The sequence below is a fragment of the Apium graveolens genome, chromosome 2 (genome assembly GCF_009905375.1).
Source record: "Apium graveolens cultivar Ventura chromosome 2, ASM990537v1, whole genome shotgun sequence".
Classification (NCBI taxonomy): domain Eukaryota; kingdom Viridiplantae; phylum Streptophyta; class Magnoliopsida; order Apiales; family Apiaceae; genus Apium; species Apium graveolens.
Window position 1 is genome coordinate 30,192,793 of NC_133648.1, and position 22,113 is coordinate 30,214,905.

At 35.5% G+C, this 22,113-nt stretch overlaps 1 protein-coding gene across 2 annotated transcripts; it reads right to left on the reverse strand.

Annotated features, from left to right (window-relative positions):
• Positions 1 to 965: 965 nt before the first annotated feature.
• On the reverse strand, positions 966 to 8,191 carry LOC141707215 (splicing factor YJU2). Of its 2 annotated transcripts, none has more exons than XM_074510256.1 (10): positions 8,087 to 8,191; positions 7,071 to 7,130; positions 6,698 to 6,918; positions 4,724 to 4,873; positions 4,507 to 4,641; positions 4,077 to 4,142; positions 3,837 to 3,890; positions 3,627 to 3,731; positions 2,707 to 2,791; positions 966 to 1,440 (listed from the first exon to the last, which is right to left on the reverse strand). In XM_074510256.1, exons 3-10 carry the CDS (start codon positions 6,893 to 6,895, stop codon positions 1,229 to 1,231), a joined length of 1,005 nt encoding a protein of 334 aa, XP_074366357.1. In that variant the 5' UTR covers positions 6,896 to 6,918; positions 7,071 to 7,130; positions 8,087 to 8,191; the 3' UTR covers positions 966 to 1,228. The 2 variants fall into 2 exon arrangements, with proteins under 2 accessions (XP_074366357.1, XP_074366356.1); XM_074510255.1 differs by having other exon boundaries at positions 3,837 to 3,896; positions 8,087 to 8,189.
• Between the last annotated feature and the right edge of the window lie 13,922 nt (positions 8,192 to 22,113).

Here is a 22,113-nt window from a genome sequence, read left to right on the forward strand (position 1 = left end):
GCATGATCTTCTTGATCTTCTTTCAGATAGAATTATTAGGCTTTATACTATTTAAAGAAAAAGACTCAAGTCTGCTCTTTTGACATTTTTACAGATTTTAAATGTTACAAGTACAAAAAATGTAAACTAAGATTACAATACAACTTACTTGGGGTTGTTAATTTGACTTAGTCTTGTTAAAATTTAGGCATATCTTGCACCACACACTTCATATTTTTTTTAAAAAAATTAATACGAATATTGAATGTGCGTATTTATTGGATATTTAAGGCAGGAGCTCGCGGAGAACGACATTTTGGACACTTAAAACAGAAAAATATTATATTTTTGTACATATTTTTCATTTTCTATTGCAATATGTACATAGTACCCTACAAATGATACAATATATAGATAAATCAATTTCAAAAAAAAAAGTAAGTTTACATTAGAGTCTTATTTTAAATGGCCCATTTGAACAAAAATATAATTTTGACATAAGATAAAATTATTAATTTATATATTATATTGGACTTATATATTTTAATGAAAAATTATTATCTTATAAATTTAGCGAATTATTAATTTGTATTAAAGGATTCGGGTCGGGACTACAAAAAATTATTAATTAATCTAATTTATCGAGATTTAATGCATTTGAATAATTTTAAATGTAATTCAAGAATTCTCTAGTATTAAATGCATTTTTGCTCAAGAAGGTCAGGATAAAAGTAAAGTGCAAGGGGTTTTCGTGGGTTAATATTACCAAACGAGTCTATTACGAAATTTGAATTCAAAAAGTTATGCTTATTATGTCACAATTTTAAAATGCTAAATTTATTCACCATTAATCTTTAATTAAGAAAAATAATAAATACCTGTAACGTTGCACTAGCGGCGCTCAAAATGAAATTATGAAGTTTTTCTATATTTGAAGGAAAAGATCTGGCTTTGTCAATAGACAATTATCGTTGAACTACCACGACTATTTTGCAACTATCTTCATCAGATATCACAATGTCTAAATAAACATATCTGTTTTGGCCAAATACAAGTAATTATCCTTTATCTGAATGCATACTTTACTTCATTAGCAAAGACACTCCAAGCATTTTGATAACACTTTAAAACGTGTCATGTAATCTGGATAGTATCTTGGGAGGGACAGAAAACTTAACAGCGAACCAATATACAAATGTTGAAACTAAAAATATCATATTTGATTCGATAACAGTTTTGTTGTAGCACTTCACAGATCATCTTCAGCATCGCTGTCATATTGGCCCAGAGATAGTAATCCATTGCTTGGAATGTTGCCCTTCTCCTCAGCATGTTGAGTGCTATCTTTCTGCTTCCCCTCCTGTTTGTTCTCATCTTTTTCTGAACCCACAGGTTTCTTTTTTACTGAAACTTTGACTGTCGAGGACTTGAAAATGAAAGTACTGCGACCAGGAGCACTATCTGCGAATTATGCATATGATATATGTTAGCATTCCAAAAAGATTCCAGAATTGGCGGACTAACATTTCGATGACTAAATTTACTCATTGATATTATACGAATTGAAAATTTAACTTGCACATAAACAGATAAACTTTACGAGATCATTTAATCCATCCATTATGATTACTTGAATATGAAATCAAGTACTACCTTTCCCTCAGGCAAAAACCATGTGATGGCAAGACCTACAAGCTACAAGACAAACCCCCTATATACCTTAGAGAGATAAATTTTAATAAACATAAAAAATCAAGTATCGTAACAATCTTTCTAGTCCTTGCCCATGAAACTGTAATAACTTGAACGATTGGCTTGGCAACACCTACAAGCTACAAGACAACACCCCCCCCCCTATATACCTTAGAGAAATAAATTTTTAATAAACATAAAAAATAAGTATCGTAACAGTCTTTCTAGTCCTTACCCATGAAAACGGTAATAATTTGAACGATTGGCTTGGCAACACTATAAGGATGAGCGGTACAAACGTAAGCAGATATGGTAACATAGCAATTAGAAGTTCAGTATGGTGAAGATAGTGTCTTACTTAATAAAATAGCTTTAATAATCATTGATCCTTTCATGTCATAACTTTACTTGTTTGTCAAGGATTACTATGGTAAACAAGGCGAATTATTTAAATTACAATGTTGGACAGAGGGGTCGGAACAGGACATGAGTACATTTTCATTATTATTGTTCTTACTTCTTGAAAATATAAGAAAAGATAGATTGAGAAAACCTCAATCACATAGTTACTGAGAGAGTAAAGATTACAAAATTAACACTGACAGATACAAAGTATTTTATAAAAATACTACATAGATTTGGCCAATTGTTAATTCTTAAACCTCAGTCCTCTCGTTATGTTGATAGTCCAACTCTCGCCAAGATGTATAAAGACTCGCTAAGATGATTAAAGATATGATGTGACCAAGTAACAATTGTAAAAAAAATGACATGAATGCGTGGCATCCATTCACCTCTATCAAAAAGGGGCAAAATGGTTTCATAGTTCCTGCAACTACAAGTAAAACATACATACACTATGAGGTAATATTGCTTCTTTCCCTTCTAAAATTATAAGACACGTTATCAAAACAATCCTCTAGCACATATATTGACTAGCGCAAAAAAACTCAGAGAGTGCGTGCTTCAAACACATCACAGATAATATGTTGGAGAGTAGGTGCTTCTGAACAGAGAGACAGAGTGGGTACCTACCTTTGCTTTTAGATACGTCAAGAGTACTGATTTTTGTCAGGTGGTCTGTAGGATTACCAATCGATTCTTCAGAAACCTTTCTTCTCTGTACAAGATAAAATTAGAACACTTTAATTAGACACCTGAAATAATTAAAACTTGGGAAATACTTCTTGAAACATGTTTAAATAAAATTTATATTTAAAAAGGATGACTGAAAGAAAATGCACGTGGTGGTGAGGAGACTGTTGCAAATTGCTAATAGTAATATGCCTATTATTAGTAAATATGCAGCACTAGAATTCTATTTTCAGTAAATATGCAGCCCTAGATTTCTAGAAGGCATAAGCATATGTTAAGAGCAAAAAAAATAGATAGCACAAGTACAATTCCATCCCACACGCAGATATGCTTCTGGCGATAGATATTTGAGCCATATGAACTACGGGAAAATAGTATGCTGAATAAACTAAGAGAAAGTCTATAACTAGCTATTTTTTCCTTTTCATATATTAGTTAGACTTGTACCAAAATTCCATTCATTTTAACACACAATTACCTTCATGTTAATCACATACCAAAACCTGACCACAACATTTTGCTTTGCAAGCGAAAGCATATATTTTCTTGCAGGAAACGATCAAATTTCATCTGCTTCTACTATTTTACTAGTGCCTTCGACAAAATCCTTCCACCTAAGTATCAAGTATACATGCATATATACCTTGTATTCTAGTTCTTAAATACAATAATTAATTTAGTACAAAATGGAGTGCAATACACTTTTTGGCATATATTTTGTGATGGGAGTAATTCATTAATGAGCAACTCAACGTTTTGGCAAGCAAGACATGGTTTAAAATTTTAATATTGTAATGTGTGTCTGTAATATGACATTTTTACACATGTATAATACACCACAACGTCAGAAAATATCATACCTTTGAACTATTTGAAGATTCGCCATTTTCAGCGGCCGATTCTGTTAAATCCTCGTCATCTTCTAAATCTTCATCATTAATCCTTTTAACATATTCTCTTGATCCCTTAAATGAAAATTTGGTAATGAGCAAAAATCGTATGTAATCCAGGAGTCCACATCAAAAAAAGCAATATCATGAAGCAAGAAAATGGACTTCTAAGCTACTCACTTGAAATATTGATTTTATAAGAGCTTCATCCTCTTCTACCAACTTGTCTTCGTCCTGTAACTACAACAGTCTAAATGTTACATAGTCGTTCATGGTAGTAAAAGTACACAAAAATTAAAATTAAAATTAAGTAAAAAGTGTTTTATAAACCATAATACAACACTTGAATATTTTATCAGTGCCAATTCTTTCTTATTCCGATTAAATATATGCACTAAAGTCTATTCAATCTATAAATACCTCTTCTGGAGCTGACCGCTGCAAGGCCTCGAGCATAGCATCCACACTAACTGTTGCGTGTCGTGACTGAACAGAACAAAGAAAACATATTAGTGTCAAGATTATATTATGGGAGCTAAAAAAATAAACACAACCACGACAAAAGATCACAAGAACTTAAGCACACCAAACACACTCCCTGTTACTGATGATGAAATCAACTTACAGTTTTATTAAGATAAGTGGAACCTCTACAAGCCCATGTTTGCTTGGTCAAATGATGACTAGTTATGCTTAAATAAGTGCAACTAGTATTCTAAGCCCTTTTGCAATTTAAAGATGTTGATGATGTGAATATGAAGTCACTATGTGCTAGTGATAGCATAAACATAAGACCTGAGAAACAATGCTTGTGTGCAAAGCAGTACATGCGTATTATCCAAAGACATACCTTCATAGACTTCATTTCATCCAGTGCAGCAAGAATGTCCATTTCTCTTTTCGAGTCAAGAGTTCGGTTCTCCAGAGATTTCATCGCATCACCCATCTCTTCAGCATCCCTTCTCCGTTTGTCTTCATCTGCTACCTAACATAATTTTAACATTACATAAGTCAGTTACTAGATACCATATTATAATATATGCAGCTCCACGGAGCTAAATGCTCACCTCATCTTCCGCACGCCACGGCTCAAAGTTTCGTGATGCACCTGACTCTGCCACATAATCAGAATTTTGTGGATCTGTTTTCATAGTGATCTCGGCAGAACACTTGGTGCACTTAAAATAAAACCTAAATATTTGGATTCCGAGATATGTCTGCAAAAGATGCCAAGGAAATGTGCACATGTCAGTGATTCCTAGAGATGCATAAAGGGGGGAAAACAGAACAAACTAATTCTTTATTCAAAAAAAATATAGCAGCAATATAAGAAGGTATAACACTAATAATATTGCCTTAATACAGCACAAAAAATAATTCCTCATACAACTGAATTCTTTTAAGGCTTCAATTTTACATTCTCGACTGAATTTTACTTTGAACGGGCCTGGACAGCCAATAGGTACCCGAATTAAGGATAAGTTTAGAATAAATTGGGGTATTACACACTAGAAACACAGAACAATCTGGGTAGATTAATTACAATTTAACTCCTGCGGTAAAACTCAATCTATCTCTGACTGATAGTTATTAAGTTAGAGTTCAATGTTCTTTTTTACTTCTCATAGCCTTCCATCAATTTCTCTTTCCAACTGCTAGCCACCAACAAAGGTTACTAGGTTAGTCATGCAGATTATCATTACTACTAGCAGTAATCTCTACAAACTTGCTAGATGTTGGACTTTTAATGTCATGAAAGACTTTATGATGCAACTACTTTCATCTTGAAGTACATTTATATACTTTTATGGCAGTGTTCTTAGGTGGAAGCATACTGCATGATTTCCCAAATTTTTGCAATATTGTGATAGAGAAAAGAAACACGCGTCTAGCTTTGTGGATGTTCTTTCCAATGCTTCTAAACAGAAAAGCACAGCGTATCTCAAAATGAAGCTGAGGGCATTTCGAAATGAAGATGCTATAAAATAAATTGATATACACTGTGTGTGTGTTCTATATATGTTAATATGAATATGTGTAAAGACTTAACATGCTACTCCCTCCGTCCCGCGATAGTAGTCTCTTTTGAGAATTTTTTTCCTATTATACATTTCTATTTCCAACATCGAATACAAATATGTGATTTTTTTTCAAAGGTACCGTTTTTGAAAATTGTATAAAACATAATAAAGAGTAAGAGTCTAAAATAGTTCATATTCTTACGAAGTTAATGCATTTAAGATGGGTATAAGTGGAAATGTATCATCAAATGAATGTTTTCTTAACAAGAGTAAAAATTTGAAAACAGACTCCTATTATGGGATGGAGGGAGTACAAATAACTATAAAACCGAGGGTAAACTAAATTGTTCAAAGCAAAATCAATGTTCAAGTTTCATTTTATTGAAAAAACTAAGCTAAAAAAATAAATTTGGGCATCAACATCTACTTAGTTCTAGTTGGTATTTTCATTTTAAATTCTCATTGTAGTTAGCACGAGATACTTATTCTCCAAAAATTCAATCTCCGCCTCTTCAGTCTCATGTTCAACACCCTTATTCTACCTCATCTAATCTCCTTTGGTTGTATAATTCACTCTTGATTATGACTTGATCTAAATGGTACCATAGTAGGTATCCAGTACCAAAAGTATTATATGAAGCCCAATAAAGTACGATATATACGGCCCAACATTTAAAAATCTTGTTCATATCTGGTCAACATTCTCATTTTCATAGACGCGTGCTTTTATGGGCTTTTTGGTTTTGTGCTTTCCTAATAGGCATGCTTAAGCAACAGTTTTTGACTAGTAACAATGTTCACTTTCATGGGTTCCCAATGGTGAGCTTTTATACTATCCTTAAAACCTTTGCGATGACTTGCTTTTTATCCTATTGGATTATAGTAGTACACAACTATATAAACAAAAAATTGGGTTGACCTTTTTAAAAATGCAACTGTGGGCTACTAGTGCTCATAAAATTTATGTTGTGAGATGAAGAATAGCATAAACAAGATATATTTACATATACATATAATTACCTCTCCAATTACGTCTTCTTTTCGAGAATTGAACTTGGTCCCTTTGTAGATATAATTTCCGCATGTATTGCATCTGATGCTCATGGGAAGCATCATCCGTACCTTAATCTGTTGATTTTTCGGTTGCCTCCTCCTCGGTATCTTTGCCGGATCAAAATCCGGTGGATAATATTTATTTAAGACTTTACGTTCAGCCATATCTTCTCAAGCACAAATAAAACCTAGAAAAGTAATAGAAAGCATCCAGCACACATAATCAGTCAATTAGAAAATAAACATTAAAACCTTCGAAATTAACAACACAAACCAATTAATCAAACTGAGTCATTGATGTGTACAGATACAAATGACAACTTAGATATCAATGTATCACCTTCTAGTATGCTTCCTCCTTTTCTTCAAACTCAAATCCCAGGTTGTGAATTGTAAATTGCTGTATATATAACAATCAAAACAAACACAAATCAATAAAACAAGCTAAGATCAACAGTTAATACATTGTTCATATATACAATCCAAACAATTGAATTAATTGTGTACTACAAACCTAAACCACAAAACTGACAACACTAATCAATCAAACAAAGACAAACGACAGGTCAATTTATTAAATGTACAATGTAAACAATAGATAAAATTGTTTAATAGCTTTTCTGATTAAATCTAGTTTGATTCCTCGGATTCTTCAAATTCAAATTCAAAACCAAATGCATACACTAGCTAACTTGTTACTACTAGTCCTAGATGAGGTTATAAAAAATAGGTAGTAATTCTTTGTTTAAAAAAATTGAGATAAAAATTTAATGACGCGTGCGCGTCGTCGAGGTGCAAAGATATACATAGAATAATAGAATGTCATTGTGGGCAGAGCACTTAAGTTATGCACAAAACTGTTTCCGGAAGCCATAAAGTTCGATATCTATGAACAAAATAACTGAAGACAACAAGGAACTACACAATTAGCGAGTTTATTCTCTTCAAGGTTTTCTACTGAAGTAGCCAATTGAACTAAATACCTACAATAATCCAATTACATAGGCATAACAGTCTTTCACGTTTTCATAACAAAGTACTAACCTACAATTTCCGCAAATACTTGGCTAGCAGTAGTCATATGTACGGTGCGCCTAAATTACAAGATCTACGAGTCGAAATTCACAGATATAATAACGGTTTAATTGGGCAACGATTAATTTCAAAACAAACGAATTGACAGAAACTGTTTCGGAAAATCAATTAAATTGGCAGTACAGCTACAAACTCATGGATCAATCAAACCCTAAGCTAATTCAATCATATATATCAATTTCTTTCAGCAGCAATTGTTAGGTTCATATATATACATATATACATACACGTGTATTGAGTTGTAATCGTACAAATACATACCTTGACGCCGATGGAAAGGCAAGGAGAGAGCAAAACAGAGAGGGGCGTGCTTATATTTTTGGGTCGGATACTCGGATAGGGCCCTTTTAAATAAAATTCGTGCAAGTGATTTGTAATTTAAAAAAAAAATAGATTTTGATTATGTTTGCTAAAAAATTGAAAAAAAACAAACTTTATAGAATTTTGGTGTATAGAATAGTGATTTTAAATTTCTTTTATTTAATTTCTATGCTTTTATTGGTAGATTTTATATATTTGTAAAAGTTGGTTAAAATTAACAAAAAATTGTCAAAAACTCATTTTAAATCAGTAAAACTCTGCGAACAATTTTTTTAAAATAGATTACACTTCCTAAGTTCCAGAAGTGTGTGAAAAAAACTGGTGACGTGTCATTACCTACTAATTAATTTAGTAAATAAATTAAAATTATGGAAAAATATGATAAAAATTAATTCAATAATTAGAATTTTTCCATTAATCATGAATGTCTAATTTGAGTTCATGGTTTTGCTAAAACTAATCTATTATTATTCATTAAATCCTTTAACAATGTAAATCATAATGTTTACAATCATCACTCTCACTTTCAATAAACAGCATACAACAATAAACAGTTAAAATTTAATAATTATTGGTCACAATTCGCATATGAATCTCTAATACAATATATAAGGAATAAAACTGTTGTAAAACTCACTAACAAGTATAGCAACATAGAGGCAAGTGTATAAAAAATTTAACAAGTTTAGGCCAAGAACACAGTTAACAAAACAAAACATGCAGGTAAACAAAATCAGTAACTGAAATAACGAAGAGAGAAAGAAAGATGTACCCGAAACCATAGCTTTCAACAGTGACTGAAATAAAGGTTTTCAGATACAAAATGCCAAGAAAATAATCACAGCTGAGTCACCAGGCCTTGCTCGAAGTCCTGGCTGCTCTTGAAGAGATTATTGCCCCCTACCTGCTGCGTTTGGGATGTGCGCAATATCTCCACCAGGATAAAACAGCTCGGAGTTTATGTTAACAGCAGCAACAAAACCTCCACTTCGACCAGCACCTCAGTCGCCGGAAAATATCAGCACTTCAGGACTTATGGGAGAGAAATGCAGAGAGGTTGAAGAGAAGAGATGAGAATGTAGTGTGTTGTATTCATTCAGTTTAGCCTCTATTTATAGGAGAGGAAAAATGAAACTGTCCACACACTTAATGTCTGAATTAAACTGCTCCATTAATGAAAAAATCAAAACTGATCAGATTTTGAATTCATAAATGAAAAAATCAAAACTGAACAGCTTTTGAATTTAAATTATTTGTAACAGCTTTTCACATTAACACCCACATTATTATCAGAACTTAAGTTAAGTTCTGATTCGACTCATCAGTACTTAAGTTCTGATTCGACTCATCAGTACTTAAGTTCTGATTCTGATATCAGAACTTGTTAATTTCTGATTTTATTCATCAGTTCTTAAGTTCTGATTCTTATATCAGAACTTGTTACAGATCAGATTATTTGCAGGTTCAATATATTTAGACTACTTAGCCTATTTCAGAACCCAGCCCAATAATCCAATCACCGATAAATAAATTCGAATTAAAATAATTCTCAAATAAATAAAATCCTCGCCCAGGTCGCCTCGCGTACGCGAGACGCCGAGACATTCGCCCAAATCGCCCTTCGACCCGACCCGACCCGACCCGGTGCGGTGCGGTGCGTGGCGGGGCGGGGCGCGCGTGTGTGTGCGCGTGAAGCACACAACAACACAATGGACCATCACACACCTTAGTAGTTGTATACTACTCATGTGGGTAATACCATATAAAGCACACAACCCCCTTTATTTATTTCAATGTGGGACAAACATTCTCAAATTTTCCAAGCTTTTCCAAGCTACTTTCATCTCTCATTTCATATGGATTTCATTAAGAAAATTCTTAAAACCATATATGAAAATTTAAGTTCAAATATCATTGAACAATTTCCAATCATTAGATTTCAGGATTAACATCAAGAACATAATTAAATTAAGCTCTAAAATCCTAATTTTCTAACAATCCCCCACAAATCCATACAGAAATGTGATCAATTTCCCATCATGACTTGTTTTTCAGAGTCGGTACCCTTCCGGGTTTGAACCCTCCTAATTCCTCTACTTCAATGGCTATCGGACTCAGATGGAATGTTTCACCTTGAATCTTAATCCGTTTAGTATAACCATATTCCATAGACGACGACAAGTCAAAGGTTATGGTGCCAATCTACGACTTTGAGACATTAATGGTCATGTCTCGATCCTGTTCGTCGAATGCTTCAAGGATTAACCCTATCCTCTAATTGCGACCACACAATTACATTCGCTTAGCTGGGCATCTCCAGAGATATACTGCCTCTATCTCGTCAAATGACTTGATCCCATTCAGAGTTTCAACACTCTTGCTTTTCTGGCAGTGTCAGTACCTTCTAGGTTTACAGGGGATAGATTCAGATACTGTAGTATCATCTATGTAGCAAAGGTACTACCAACTCATCCTTACAGCTTGTTATTACCCATTGAATACACTTCAAGGGATCTCCTCTCATGTGTATTGGGTTCCCACTGTTGATGAATTATGATGGGTTGACAATCCCATCCCCAACCTTGACTTAAGGACCACTGCAGGTTCCAGTCCTTTAGTAAGAGGATCAGCTATATTATTCTGAGTTCCTATGAACTCTATAGCTATGATCCTATCAGTCACTAAACCCCTTATAGACTTGAGTCTAACTTGGATGTGTCTCTTAGTTTTAGCATTATGCTTTTTACTGCTAATCTTGTCGATAGTTGTTCGACTATCACAGTGAATAGCAATAGCAGGAAGCGGTCTGCTTACTACAGGTATTGCAGACATAAGTCCATGTAACCATTCAGCCTCCGTCCCTGTGGCATCAAGTGCACACAACTCAGCCTCAAAAGTAGACCGAGTAACAATAGTCTGTCTGCTTGACTTCCAGGATATTGCTCCACCAGCCAAGGTGAACACGTATCCAGTCACTCCATTGGAACCAGACTTCTTAGCTATCCAACTTGCATCACTGTACCCTTCAAGCACACCAGGAAATCTCCTGTAGTGTAAACTAAGGTACATTGTGCCTTTTAGATATCTAAGTACTCTATCAAGAGCATCCCAATGAGTTCTGTTTGGACAGCTTGTATATCTCGCCAATTTAGACACAGAATATGAAATATCTGGTCTAGTACAGTTAGCAAGATACTGCAAGCTCCCAATAATCTGAGAATACCTTAACTGAGACACAGGCACTCCTGAAGTATTCTTGACAAGGGCAACTTTCGAATCATAAGGTGTACTAGCGATTCTACACTGTGAATAACCATATTTCTCAAGTATAGATTTCTCTATATAATGAGATTGAGTCAAGGTTATTCCTTCAGTGGACTGAATCAATTTGATTCCAAGAATCACACTTGCCTCACCCATATCCTTCATTTCAAAATGCCTTTTCAAGAATTCTTTAGTCTCGTTAATAATCTCAATATTGGTTCCAAACAGTAAAATGTCATCCACATATAGGCACAAAATAACACACTCATTACCTTTAACTTTAGTGTAGACACACTTATCACTTTCATTAATCTTATAACTGAAAGGCAATATAGTTTCATCAAACTTTTTATGCCAATCTCTGGGAGCTTGTTTCAAGCCATAGATGGACTTGATCAACTTACATACTTTCCTTTCATTGCCTGATGCAACAAATCCATCAGGCTGATCCATATAAATCTCTTCCTCAAGTTCACCATGAAGAAAAGCCGTCTTTACATCCATCTGATGGATGATAAGACCATGGACTGAAGCCAATGCTATAAGCATTCGGATTGTTACCATTCTTGCAACTAGAGAGTATGTATCAAAATAATCAATTCCTTCCTTTTGCTTAAAACCCTTAGCTACCAGTCTAGCTTTGTACTTATCTATTGAGCCGTCAGGGTTCAACTTCCTTTTAAAGACCCATTTGCACCCAATAGTAGAACACCCAGGAGGGAGATCAACCAACTCCCATGTTCCATTGGAAACAATAGAGTCAATTTCACTCTTGATAGCGCCCTTCCAGTGCCTTGACTCAGAAGAATCCATAGCTTGCCGGAAAGTTAAAGGTTCGTCCTCGATATTGTAAGTGATGAAATCACCTCCAAAATCCTTGACTATTTTTGCACGCTTACTTCTCCTTGGTTCCTCTAATTCCTTAGGAATAGAGCTACTACTAGGTTCCGCCCCCACATTTGTCATCTTTTCCACATGATCAGGAATAGAACTTGATGTGTGAGTAGGATCTTCCTCAGAAGTCGTTTCAGGTATTCCAGTCTTCATAGGGTAGACATCCTCAAAGAATGTCGCATCTCGAAATTCAACTATCGAGTTTGCCACTATACCATCTATGTCAGATTTTAACACTAAAAATCTCATAGCTATAGTGGTTTCAAGATAGCCCAGAAAGATACAGTCAACAGTCTTTGGACCTAGTTTCTTTCTCTTGTGTTCAGGAACAAGCACCTTAGCAAGGCACCCCCACACACGAAGATACTTAAGACTAGTCATCCTGCCTTTCCATAACTCCAAGGGTGTTTTATCCATGTGTTTCAGAGGGACTCTATTCAAAATATGGCAAGCCGTATTTAGAGCCTCTCCCCACATGTATTTAGGCAACCCAGAGTTAATAAGCATACTATTAATCATATCTTTAAATGTTCTGTTCTTTCGCTCAGCAACCCCATTAGACTCAGGTGTGTATGGTGGAGTAACTTCATGAACTATACCATTGTTTGCACAAAATTCATTAAAAGCATTACTCGTATACTCACAACCTCTATCAGATCTCAATCTTTTAAGTAACTTACTAGTTTGTTTTTCTACTTCAGTTTTATATATAATGAATTTACTAAGTGCTTCATCCTTATGTCTAAGTAAATAAACATAACAATATCTACTACTATCATCTATAAAAGTAATGAAGTATCTAAACTGGTCCTTGGTCAACACACCACCAAATTCACAAATATCAGTGTGTACTAAATCTAACAAGTCTGAATCCCTAACAACGTTATGAAATGGTTTCCTTATCTGTTTAGCAGACACACATACTTGACATTTAGAATTCTTTTCTATGGTATATTTTGGAATCAACTCTAAGTTCATCATGTTCTTAAGAGCACCAAAGTTTAAATGACCTAGTCTAGCATGCCATATATTTGAGGATTCAATACAATTAACAGTAGGAATAACATTATTATTCAAACTTCCCAAAACGGGATCCGCATTAATAACAAATAAACCATTTGACAAGTAACCCTTGCCAAAGAATGTACCAGTGTGAATAAGAACTACTTTATTACACTTGAACGAAATTTCAAAACCACTAGAAACTAAACAGCTTCCACTTATTATATTTCTACGCATGTCGGGAACATGATGCACTCTCGTCAGAGATAGAATACGTCCTGAAGGGAACTTCAGATCCACGTTTCCAACTCCATGTACTTGAGCAGCACTAGCATTCCCCATCTTCACAGTCAGGCTATGACTCTGTTGATAAGATACAAATAAACTAATATCAGCACAAATATGTACATTAGCTCCAGTATCTATCAACCATTCATTTGACAGATAGGTAGAAAATATCACAGGGTTGTAGGATACATACCGGTCAACGTTGGTTTCAGAAGCCGTAGCCTCACCAACAACCATGTTCACTACAGGCCCACTTGCGGTTCCAAGCACAACATTTGCTTGTGCTACCTCGATTTTCTTCGCTTTCTTCGTAGGGCAGTCCTTACTCCAGTGCCCAACCTGCCCACAAGACCAGCATGGTTTGTTTGCCTTGGGTTTCTTGGCCTTGTCCTTGTCACTCTTAGGTTTATTACTATTAGCTTTCTTAGCAAAAGCCTTCCTCTTTTGTCCTATAGTTGCTATGTTTACCTTCGAGGTACCGTGTTCAGTTGGCATCACATGTCCCTGTTTGGACTTGTGTTGTTCTTGCACCGAGATGTCCAGCATAAGGTTGGTCCAGGTGATCTCTCCTTTCTGTCTTTTCAGGGAGAGAGAGAACTCTTTCCGAGACTTCGGGAGCTTTTCAATCACACTCATCACCTTGAACTTCTCCGGGAGATTCATTCCAGACTCCTTCAAAGCATGCACTATCATCTCGAACTCATGCACCTGCTCAGTCATGGACTTATTGTCCACCAGCTTGAACTCGAGGAACCTTGCCACAGAATACTTTTCTAGACCTTGTGAGTCAATATTATGTGTCTGGTCCAGCTTCTCCCACAAGAGTTTTGCAGAGTAGGCATCAGAAGAATAGACATCAAACAAAGTGTTTGTTAGTGCCGCCAGAATGGCCGCTCTAGCCACTCCATCATTCTCAGCCCACTTCGCAAAAGCCTTAATTGTGTCAGCCTTCTCTTGATCCACTACTGGTTTCTCATATTCCACAACCGGCCACAGACCCTTTATAGTCAACCACAACTTCATCCTTTTCTGCCAGCGAGAAAAGCCAATGCCACCGTTGAATTTCTCCGGTAAACCGGTTAGTTCAACAGCCTGTGGGAAACTATAGGTGGTCCAATCAATGGCCCCAGCAGTTACACCCGAACTGCTACCACCACCAACGATAACCTCACTTTCGTTAACCATTATGCTAAATTCTATATAACTAATAATCTCTTCAAGAATGTTGTAAAACTCACTAACAAGTATAGCAACATAGAGGCAAGTGTATAAAGAATTTAACAAGTTTAGGCCAAGACCACAGTTAACAAAACAAAACATGCATGTAAACAAAATCAGTAACTGAAATAACGAAGAGAGAAAGAAAGATGTACCCGAAACCATAGCTTTCAACAGTGACTGAAATAAAGGTTTTCAGATACAAAATGCCAAGAAAATAATCACAGCTGAGTCACCAGGCCTTGCTCGAAGTCCTGGCTGCTCTTGAAGAGATTATTGCCCCCTACCTGCTGCGTTTGGGATGTGCGCAATATCTCCACCAGGATAAAACAGCTCGGAGTTTATGTTAACAGCAGCAACAAAACCTCCACTTCGACCAGCACCTCAGTCGCCGGAAAATATCAGCACTTCAGGACTTATGGGAGAGAAATGCAGAGAGGTTGAAGAGAAGATATGAGAATGTAGTGTGTTGTATTCATTCAGTTTAGCCTCTATTTATAGGAGAGGAAAAATGAAACTGTCCACACACTTAATGTCTGAATTAAACTGCTCCATTAATGAAAAAATCAAAACTGATCAGATTTTGAATTCATAAATGAAAAAATCAAAACTGAACAGCTTTTGAATTTAAATTATTTGTAACAGCTTTTCACATTAACACCCACATTATTATCAGAACTTAAGTTAAGTTCTGATTCGACTCATCAGTACTTAAGTTCTGATTCGACTCATCAGTACTTAAGTTCTGATTCTGATATCAGAACTTGTTAAGTTCTGATTTTATTCATCAGTTCTTAAGTTCTGATTCTTATATCAGAACTTGTTACAGATCAGATTATTTGCAGGTTCAATATATTTAGACTACTTAGCCTATTTCAGAACCCAGCCCAATAATCCAATCACCGATAAATAAATTCGAATTAAAATAATTCTCAAATAAATAAAATCCTCGCCCAGGTTGCCTCGCGTACGCGAGACGCCAAGACATTCGCCCAAATCGCCCTTCGACCCGACCCGGTCCGGTCCGGTGCGGTGCGTGGCGGGGCGGGGCGGGGCGCGCATGTGTGTGTGTGTGTGCGCGTGAAGCACACAACAACACAATGGACCATCACACACCTTAGTAGTTGTATACTACTCATGTGGGTAATACCATATAAAGCACACAACCCCCTTTATTTATTTCAATGTGGGACAAACATTCTCAAATTTTCCAAGCTTTTCCAAGCTACTTTCATCTCTCATTTCATATGGATTTCATTAAGAAAATTCTTAAAACCATATATGAAAATTTAAGTTCAAATATCATTGAACAATTTCCAATCATTAGATTTTAGGATTAACATCAAGAACATAATTAAATTAATCTCTAAAATCCTAATTTTCTAACAAAAACTTATTAGTGTATGAGAACTTAGAACATGAAAAATAAAATTCATTTTTATGCTAATGCCTAATGATGCGAGAATCTACCGTAATAAATTGGAAGTTGTCATACAAGACAAAAATGAAACATAACAAATACCATAACATAGTTTTCGAATATATAGATGATATATATTATTAAAATTTTAAATTAATTTTAACAATTATAGCAAAGAAACAAATAATAATTATAATGTCACTCCATTAATGAGCATCTCTCCCCCTTTAGGAATGGCAATCAGGTCGGTCGAAACGTGTTTAGCAAACACCAAACCCGAACCCGATTATTTTTACCAAACCTGAACCCGGAAAAACCCGAACTCATCGGGTTCGGTTCGGATTCGGTTCGGGTTCGGGTTTGTAGATCACTATCAAATTGCACCTTAATTTGCACAAACCCTAATGAAAAATTACTAGGATCTGATTTGAGCAAAATGCTCATAAATACGGCGATATTGAAATTTTTGGGGTTGAATTAGAGGGTTCAGATAAGACAATGTATCATACCTCTATGAATAAAATTGTTGGTGAAATAATACAACAATCTTGACTTTTGGTATACTTGTATTGAACATGCTGCTAAAAATATATTTAAACGACTTTAATGCAATAGTTTGTAAAAAGTATAATTTTTTACTACTAATATTAGTAATATATTATATTATATATTATATTATTACTTATAAAATATAAAATATTATTTATATATTAACACGGTTTCGGATCGGGTTCGGGTTCGGATCGGAACGAAATGGGTTCGGGTTTTCGTGTCGAGTTCGAAACGGTATGCCTTAAAATCAAACCCGACCCGAAAATGGTTCGGATTTAAAAATCAAATCCAAACCCGAATCCAAACCCGAAATATTCGGGTTCGGTAAAACCAGATCGGATCGGTACGGATCGGGTATCCATCGGTTCGGTACAAATTGTCATCCCTACCCACCTTAGTTATAATAGTTTGTTAAAATAATATAAAATAATAGTTAACTATGTTTGTTAGGTATGAAATGCAGCAGAGGGTTGAATGTGTTTTCTTCAATGTGTTTTCTTCAATGTGAATTATATTTCGCCTTATGCAACAAATCCAAGTTTGTTCATCCAAGTTCACACAAAATCCAATACCCCTCCATTTTACTTGAAAGTTTTATTCTCATCCCAAAGAAAACTACATTCTGCACTTTCCTTAACACAATCATCTAAAATTCTCTTAATCCTAGGCAATACAATACAATCTACTGGCTTCCTTGCATCTCTTTTTTCATGTAATCTTTCCATTATCATGTAATGAATTTCAGTAAGCATGTCAATGATAGGTATATACCTTGATATGAGGATCCAAGAATTGAAGCATTCAGAGATGTTATTTTCAGTGTTGTCTGTCTTACAGTGAGTCTCAAAGTAGGCCTTGATCCACACCTTTGGCTCAAGCTGGTTCATCTTATCAAAAGCCTTCTTTGATGCCTTTGCAAGATCCTTCATGGCACTTTTAAAAGCTTGTGGATGTATTGCAGCTTGCTTCAAAGAATGCATTCCTGACAGTCTCACTTGCATGCTTCCCCTGGAGATTGCTGTAAATATGCCTTGTGTAGTTTCTATGCTTAGCATGGGGAAAAGCTCCTTAACTGCTTTCAACAACCCCTGGTAGTACATAAAAGATGTTAAACACATACTGCATTTACAAATACATAATATAAAAACATCACATATATGTTAGGTATTGTACCTTTTGCTGGTCAGAAATGAAGGTGTGAGCATAGCCAGATTGAAGCTCAAGGTCATCTCCCTTTACTTTTATCTACAACAACTCTCTTTCTAGCAGTGCATTTTTTAGGCCTCTCAAACTGAACATTATAACCCGGGACTTCCTCGTCCACATTCACATTATCACTTTCATCCACTTCTTCAACAAATAAATTATTTTCAGCCTCCACTTCAACAATTGGTGGATCAGCCTTAAAATAGGAATGAAACACATGAATCTTACAAACACCAGTCATTTTACTTGCATTTACTGGCTCCAAAACATCATTATTAGTTAGTAATAATTTGAAACCATGGTTAGGGGTGACACCATCTTTTGCAAAGTATAACCTATCATAAGCATTCACTACCTCACTGACCATATCCCTAATATCTCTCACACTCATATTTGCAACATCAATTGAGCTAAATTTTTTGAATCGAGGACCAGCATATTGGTATTTCAAGCAAGTCATAAAATGACCCCCATAGTACACAACTAAATCGTATGGCATGTACAGCAAAATCATATATTTGATTCACTTAAATATCACAAATAAACAAATTCACAAAATAGCATTTAGGGTTCTTCATTCAATTACTTACATACAGTATACATATAAAAACAAATCAAGAAATTAATAAGTGATAATTGTTACTTACATAATTCTTATATCTTCAATCCCCGTAAAGTCTCTGATCCAATCCCCAATTCCGTTTTCTCCTCCTCCTAAGCTCCGACGCAAGTAATTTTTATTTTTCTTTAGTTTTAGGTTTTAGGGTTGGGTTTATTTTTTTGGGTCGGGCGGGTTAGGATTTATAGATCGGGTGGGTTGGTTGCCTTTTACACGTGGCGTTGAGCTAGTTGGCTGTGTGGCAGTGATGTGGCAAGATTTAACGACTTTCCGTTAAAGTCAACGTATTTTTAATGATGATGAAATATTTTTTTTAAAAAGTGTTACGATTGAAAGCAAATGATAGTACAATTGGGCGATTGAAAGCTTTTTTGGGTTGGTGACCCAATTGAAAGTTTGTTAACATTACAGTGACCAATTAGCTCATTAACCCTAAAAGCATCATTTCATTCATCAAACTAATCACTCTCTCAAGTTCTACAGAAGAGTAGTTCTCAATAATTTCCCTGCTCAACAAATTGAAGGTGTCATCCTTGAAGTAAATTCTGACTTCTCCTAAAGATACAACACCAATTTTGATTATATATTCAGCTAGCTGTTTATTATAGTCATCATCTGTTATGTTTTCTGAGATAGGTAGAAAGTCATTTTGATTAAAGCAATCCCAAAGCGCATCGGCTTCAACTTGAATCATTTTTGGTTTTCTCCATGCAGACTTAAAGTGAGCTTTGGTTGGAGGTTTGAATGAATGTGGTTTGGAGATTTTTTTCAAGAAGGTTTGGTTTGCTTTGATAGGAATTTTGAGTAGAGAGTTTGCAGTTGGTTTATACAGGTATTTAGACTTATAGGTTTGGAGATTTTGAGATAGTGTTTGACTAGGTGTTTGAGTTTGGATTGGCACAGTTTTGGATATTTGGGGTAAAGGTGTATTCCTTGAATCTCTTCCATCTCCTCCATCCTTCTTCTTATTGTCATCATTCCCCTTCTTCTCATCTTTTCCCTTCTTTTTGTCATATTTTCCAGATTTATCATCCTTATGGCTCCCACTACCTTTACTTAATTGACTTGGATTTGAGGTAAAAGATTTATACTCATCTTTCTTTTGCTCATCATCATCCAAGTCATCATTTTTTTATTTGTGTTTTTGGTAGCAAGGTTGCATTCTTCAGATATCTAGCAAAGTTTTTGATCATCTCCACATCCTCATGAATTTTTTTTTTACTCTTCAACTCAGTCTCTATGATCATCATCAACTTCTTGTTGCCCATGACACAGTGTTTTGGTAGTTGGAAGTGTTTGCATCTTTTGGTGTTGGGGCAGATGTAGGCCACTCATTTGCTTTACTGTAGATAGGCTTCACGAAAAGCACCTATTTGACCATTTTTGAGCCCATGAAGCAAAAGAGTGTCCTTTGAACTTATCATCCTGACTTTGTTGATGAATATATCTAGTTTAGCTGCTCTTCTTGATTACAAAAAAGAAAGGGACACTTGCATACACCTGTCAACACCTGAGTCATTTACATTCACAACCACTCTCTTTATCTGAAATTATGTTTGGTCACTAGCACCACTCTCAGTAAATTTATGTTCTTGTCCACGGCCTTCTTGTATGTAAAATGATTGAAATTGAGGGAGACTCTCAGGGCTTCTAGAAATTCAACAAACTCTTTGTCAAGGCAAGGGCCTTTAGCTGCCATCTTGAGTCTTTCAAATCCAACGTCATCTTCATTTTTTCTTGATTGGCTGGATTTTAGCTTGGGCTCCATTATATCCTCATTAGGCTTGGTAGCAGGCAAGGTTGAGTGTTGATGGATCCGGGCCCTTACCATTTGAGGTGTATCCTGAATTGAATCTTTCAAAGCACCCATAATAGCTCCTTGAGACACATTGGTCTGCATTTGAAAATATTTTTGGGAATCTATTAGGGACTTGATATCCTGCTATTGACTTTGGACTAGAGAAGTGGGTTGAGAAACTTGAGTAGTGAGAGAAGCATTTGAAGCTTGTAACTCAGTCACTTGATGTTGGAGAGATTGAATATAAAGATTTGTAGAAGTAGAAGAAGCAGTCTGTGAGCTTGTTGAAAGAGAGGTACCATGAGAATTGAGCACTGTATTTTTGACTTCCTCTATTACCAATACAGATGGTTCAAATCTATCTTTGTATAGATGCTCCAACTTGACCGTGTTGTCATTGTTGTTTATGATTTGTTGTTGAATCACATTGTGCAGTACAATGAAGGAGTCCCTTAACTTCTTGATACTTTCTTCATCTGGAGTGAGAGTGAGATCTTGAAATTTATCTGAGAACTTGATGTATTTGGTCTTCATGTCATTCAGTGTAGGCATTAATTCATCAATTTTCTTATTTACCAGCTCATTTATTTCACCTTGATGACCATCCAGAGTTTTTTCTATAGCCTTTTCAATAAAATTGAAGGCTTTGAGTTAAGATTTGTAGAATTTTGTGATGGCAATCATAAACATCATGTGGAGTGAGCACCTTAGCATTGCTTCCAAGAATTATGATGTACTCCTCTCTAAACCTAGTAAGTGCCTCCTTCATGTCAACTGAAAATGTTCTGGAGAGCCAGGCATCCACATTGTCATCCATGTCGGCTTCATCCATAAATTTATCTTGCTATTTTTTAACTTTTTCCCTGTAGATAAAAATGATGGCTTGGCAATCTTGGTTTGTCATGTTGGATGTGAGCAGTTGTTGAGCAATATTAGCAAACTCTTCAATTTGATCTACAAGCATCTCATCTACAGTTTCAGTTGGAGTTTGAGTATATTACAGCCATTGTGATAAGAGGTGTAAAGGATGTGTAGAAGTTGAAAGTTGGTTAGGGTCAGTTGTAGTTTGGGCAGAGTTGGATGGAATTGAAGGTAGGGTGATACTTGTGACTGGTCACATTTTAACTCACTGTTGTAGCTGTGGTTGTGACAGTGTGTTGTTCACTAGGTAAGTGAACCTCCATTGGAATTGGAGGAGAGTTGACCAGGTTACTGTCATGTACCATGACCTCAAACCCTTGTTACTCTTACAGGGAACTAACACTTGAATGTGCTAAAGTACTTGTCTCCCCAAAAGCTGGATCACTGACAATTGAACTCCTAACTTCAATTTTCAAAACAATTTCAGCTAGGATTTTGAGGGGAGTTATTTTTTCATGAGAAGCCTCCAATTGAATTGGAGAGGATTTGAGTAGCTCCTCCTCAAGAGTACTACCCTCATACATATCAGTCTGTGAAGACTGTTGTGCACATGAAGGTGCATTAAAACCTTGCACAGGGTTTTCAGTAAAAACCGATGAAACCCTTGTGTTTGTGATGGTATCATCAAGGTCTACTTCAGAATGTAGCCTCTTATCATCTAGAGATTGTGTCTGAGTAATGATCACAGTTTTATGAACAATGCAATTTGATTTTGGCAGGCCTTGAGAAGATTCAATTCCTTCATCAAAATTAGAAGAAATTTGAGAAATGAGATTTGTGAGCTC

Excerpts from the sequence above, each read along its gene's own strand:
- LOC141707215 (XM_074510255.1), bottom strand. The coding sequence starts at position 6,895 with ATGGCTGAACGTAAAGTCTTAAATAAATATTATCCACCGGATTTTGAT. Across the intron at positions 4,642-4,723 it reads CGTGGCGTGCGGAAGATGAG|GTAGCAGATGAAGACAAACG; the intron begins GTGAGCATTTAG and ends AAATTATGTTAG. Across the intron at positions 4,143-4,506 it reads ATGAAATGAAGTCTATGAAG|TCACGACACGCAACAGTTAG; the intron begins GTATGTCTTTGG and ends TGTTCTGTTCAG.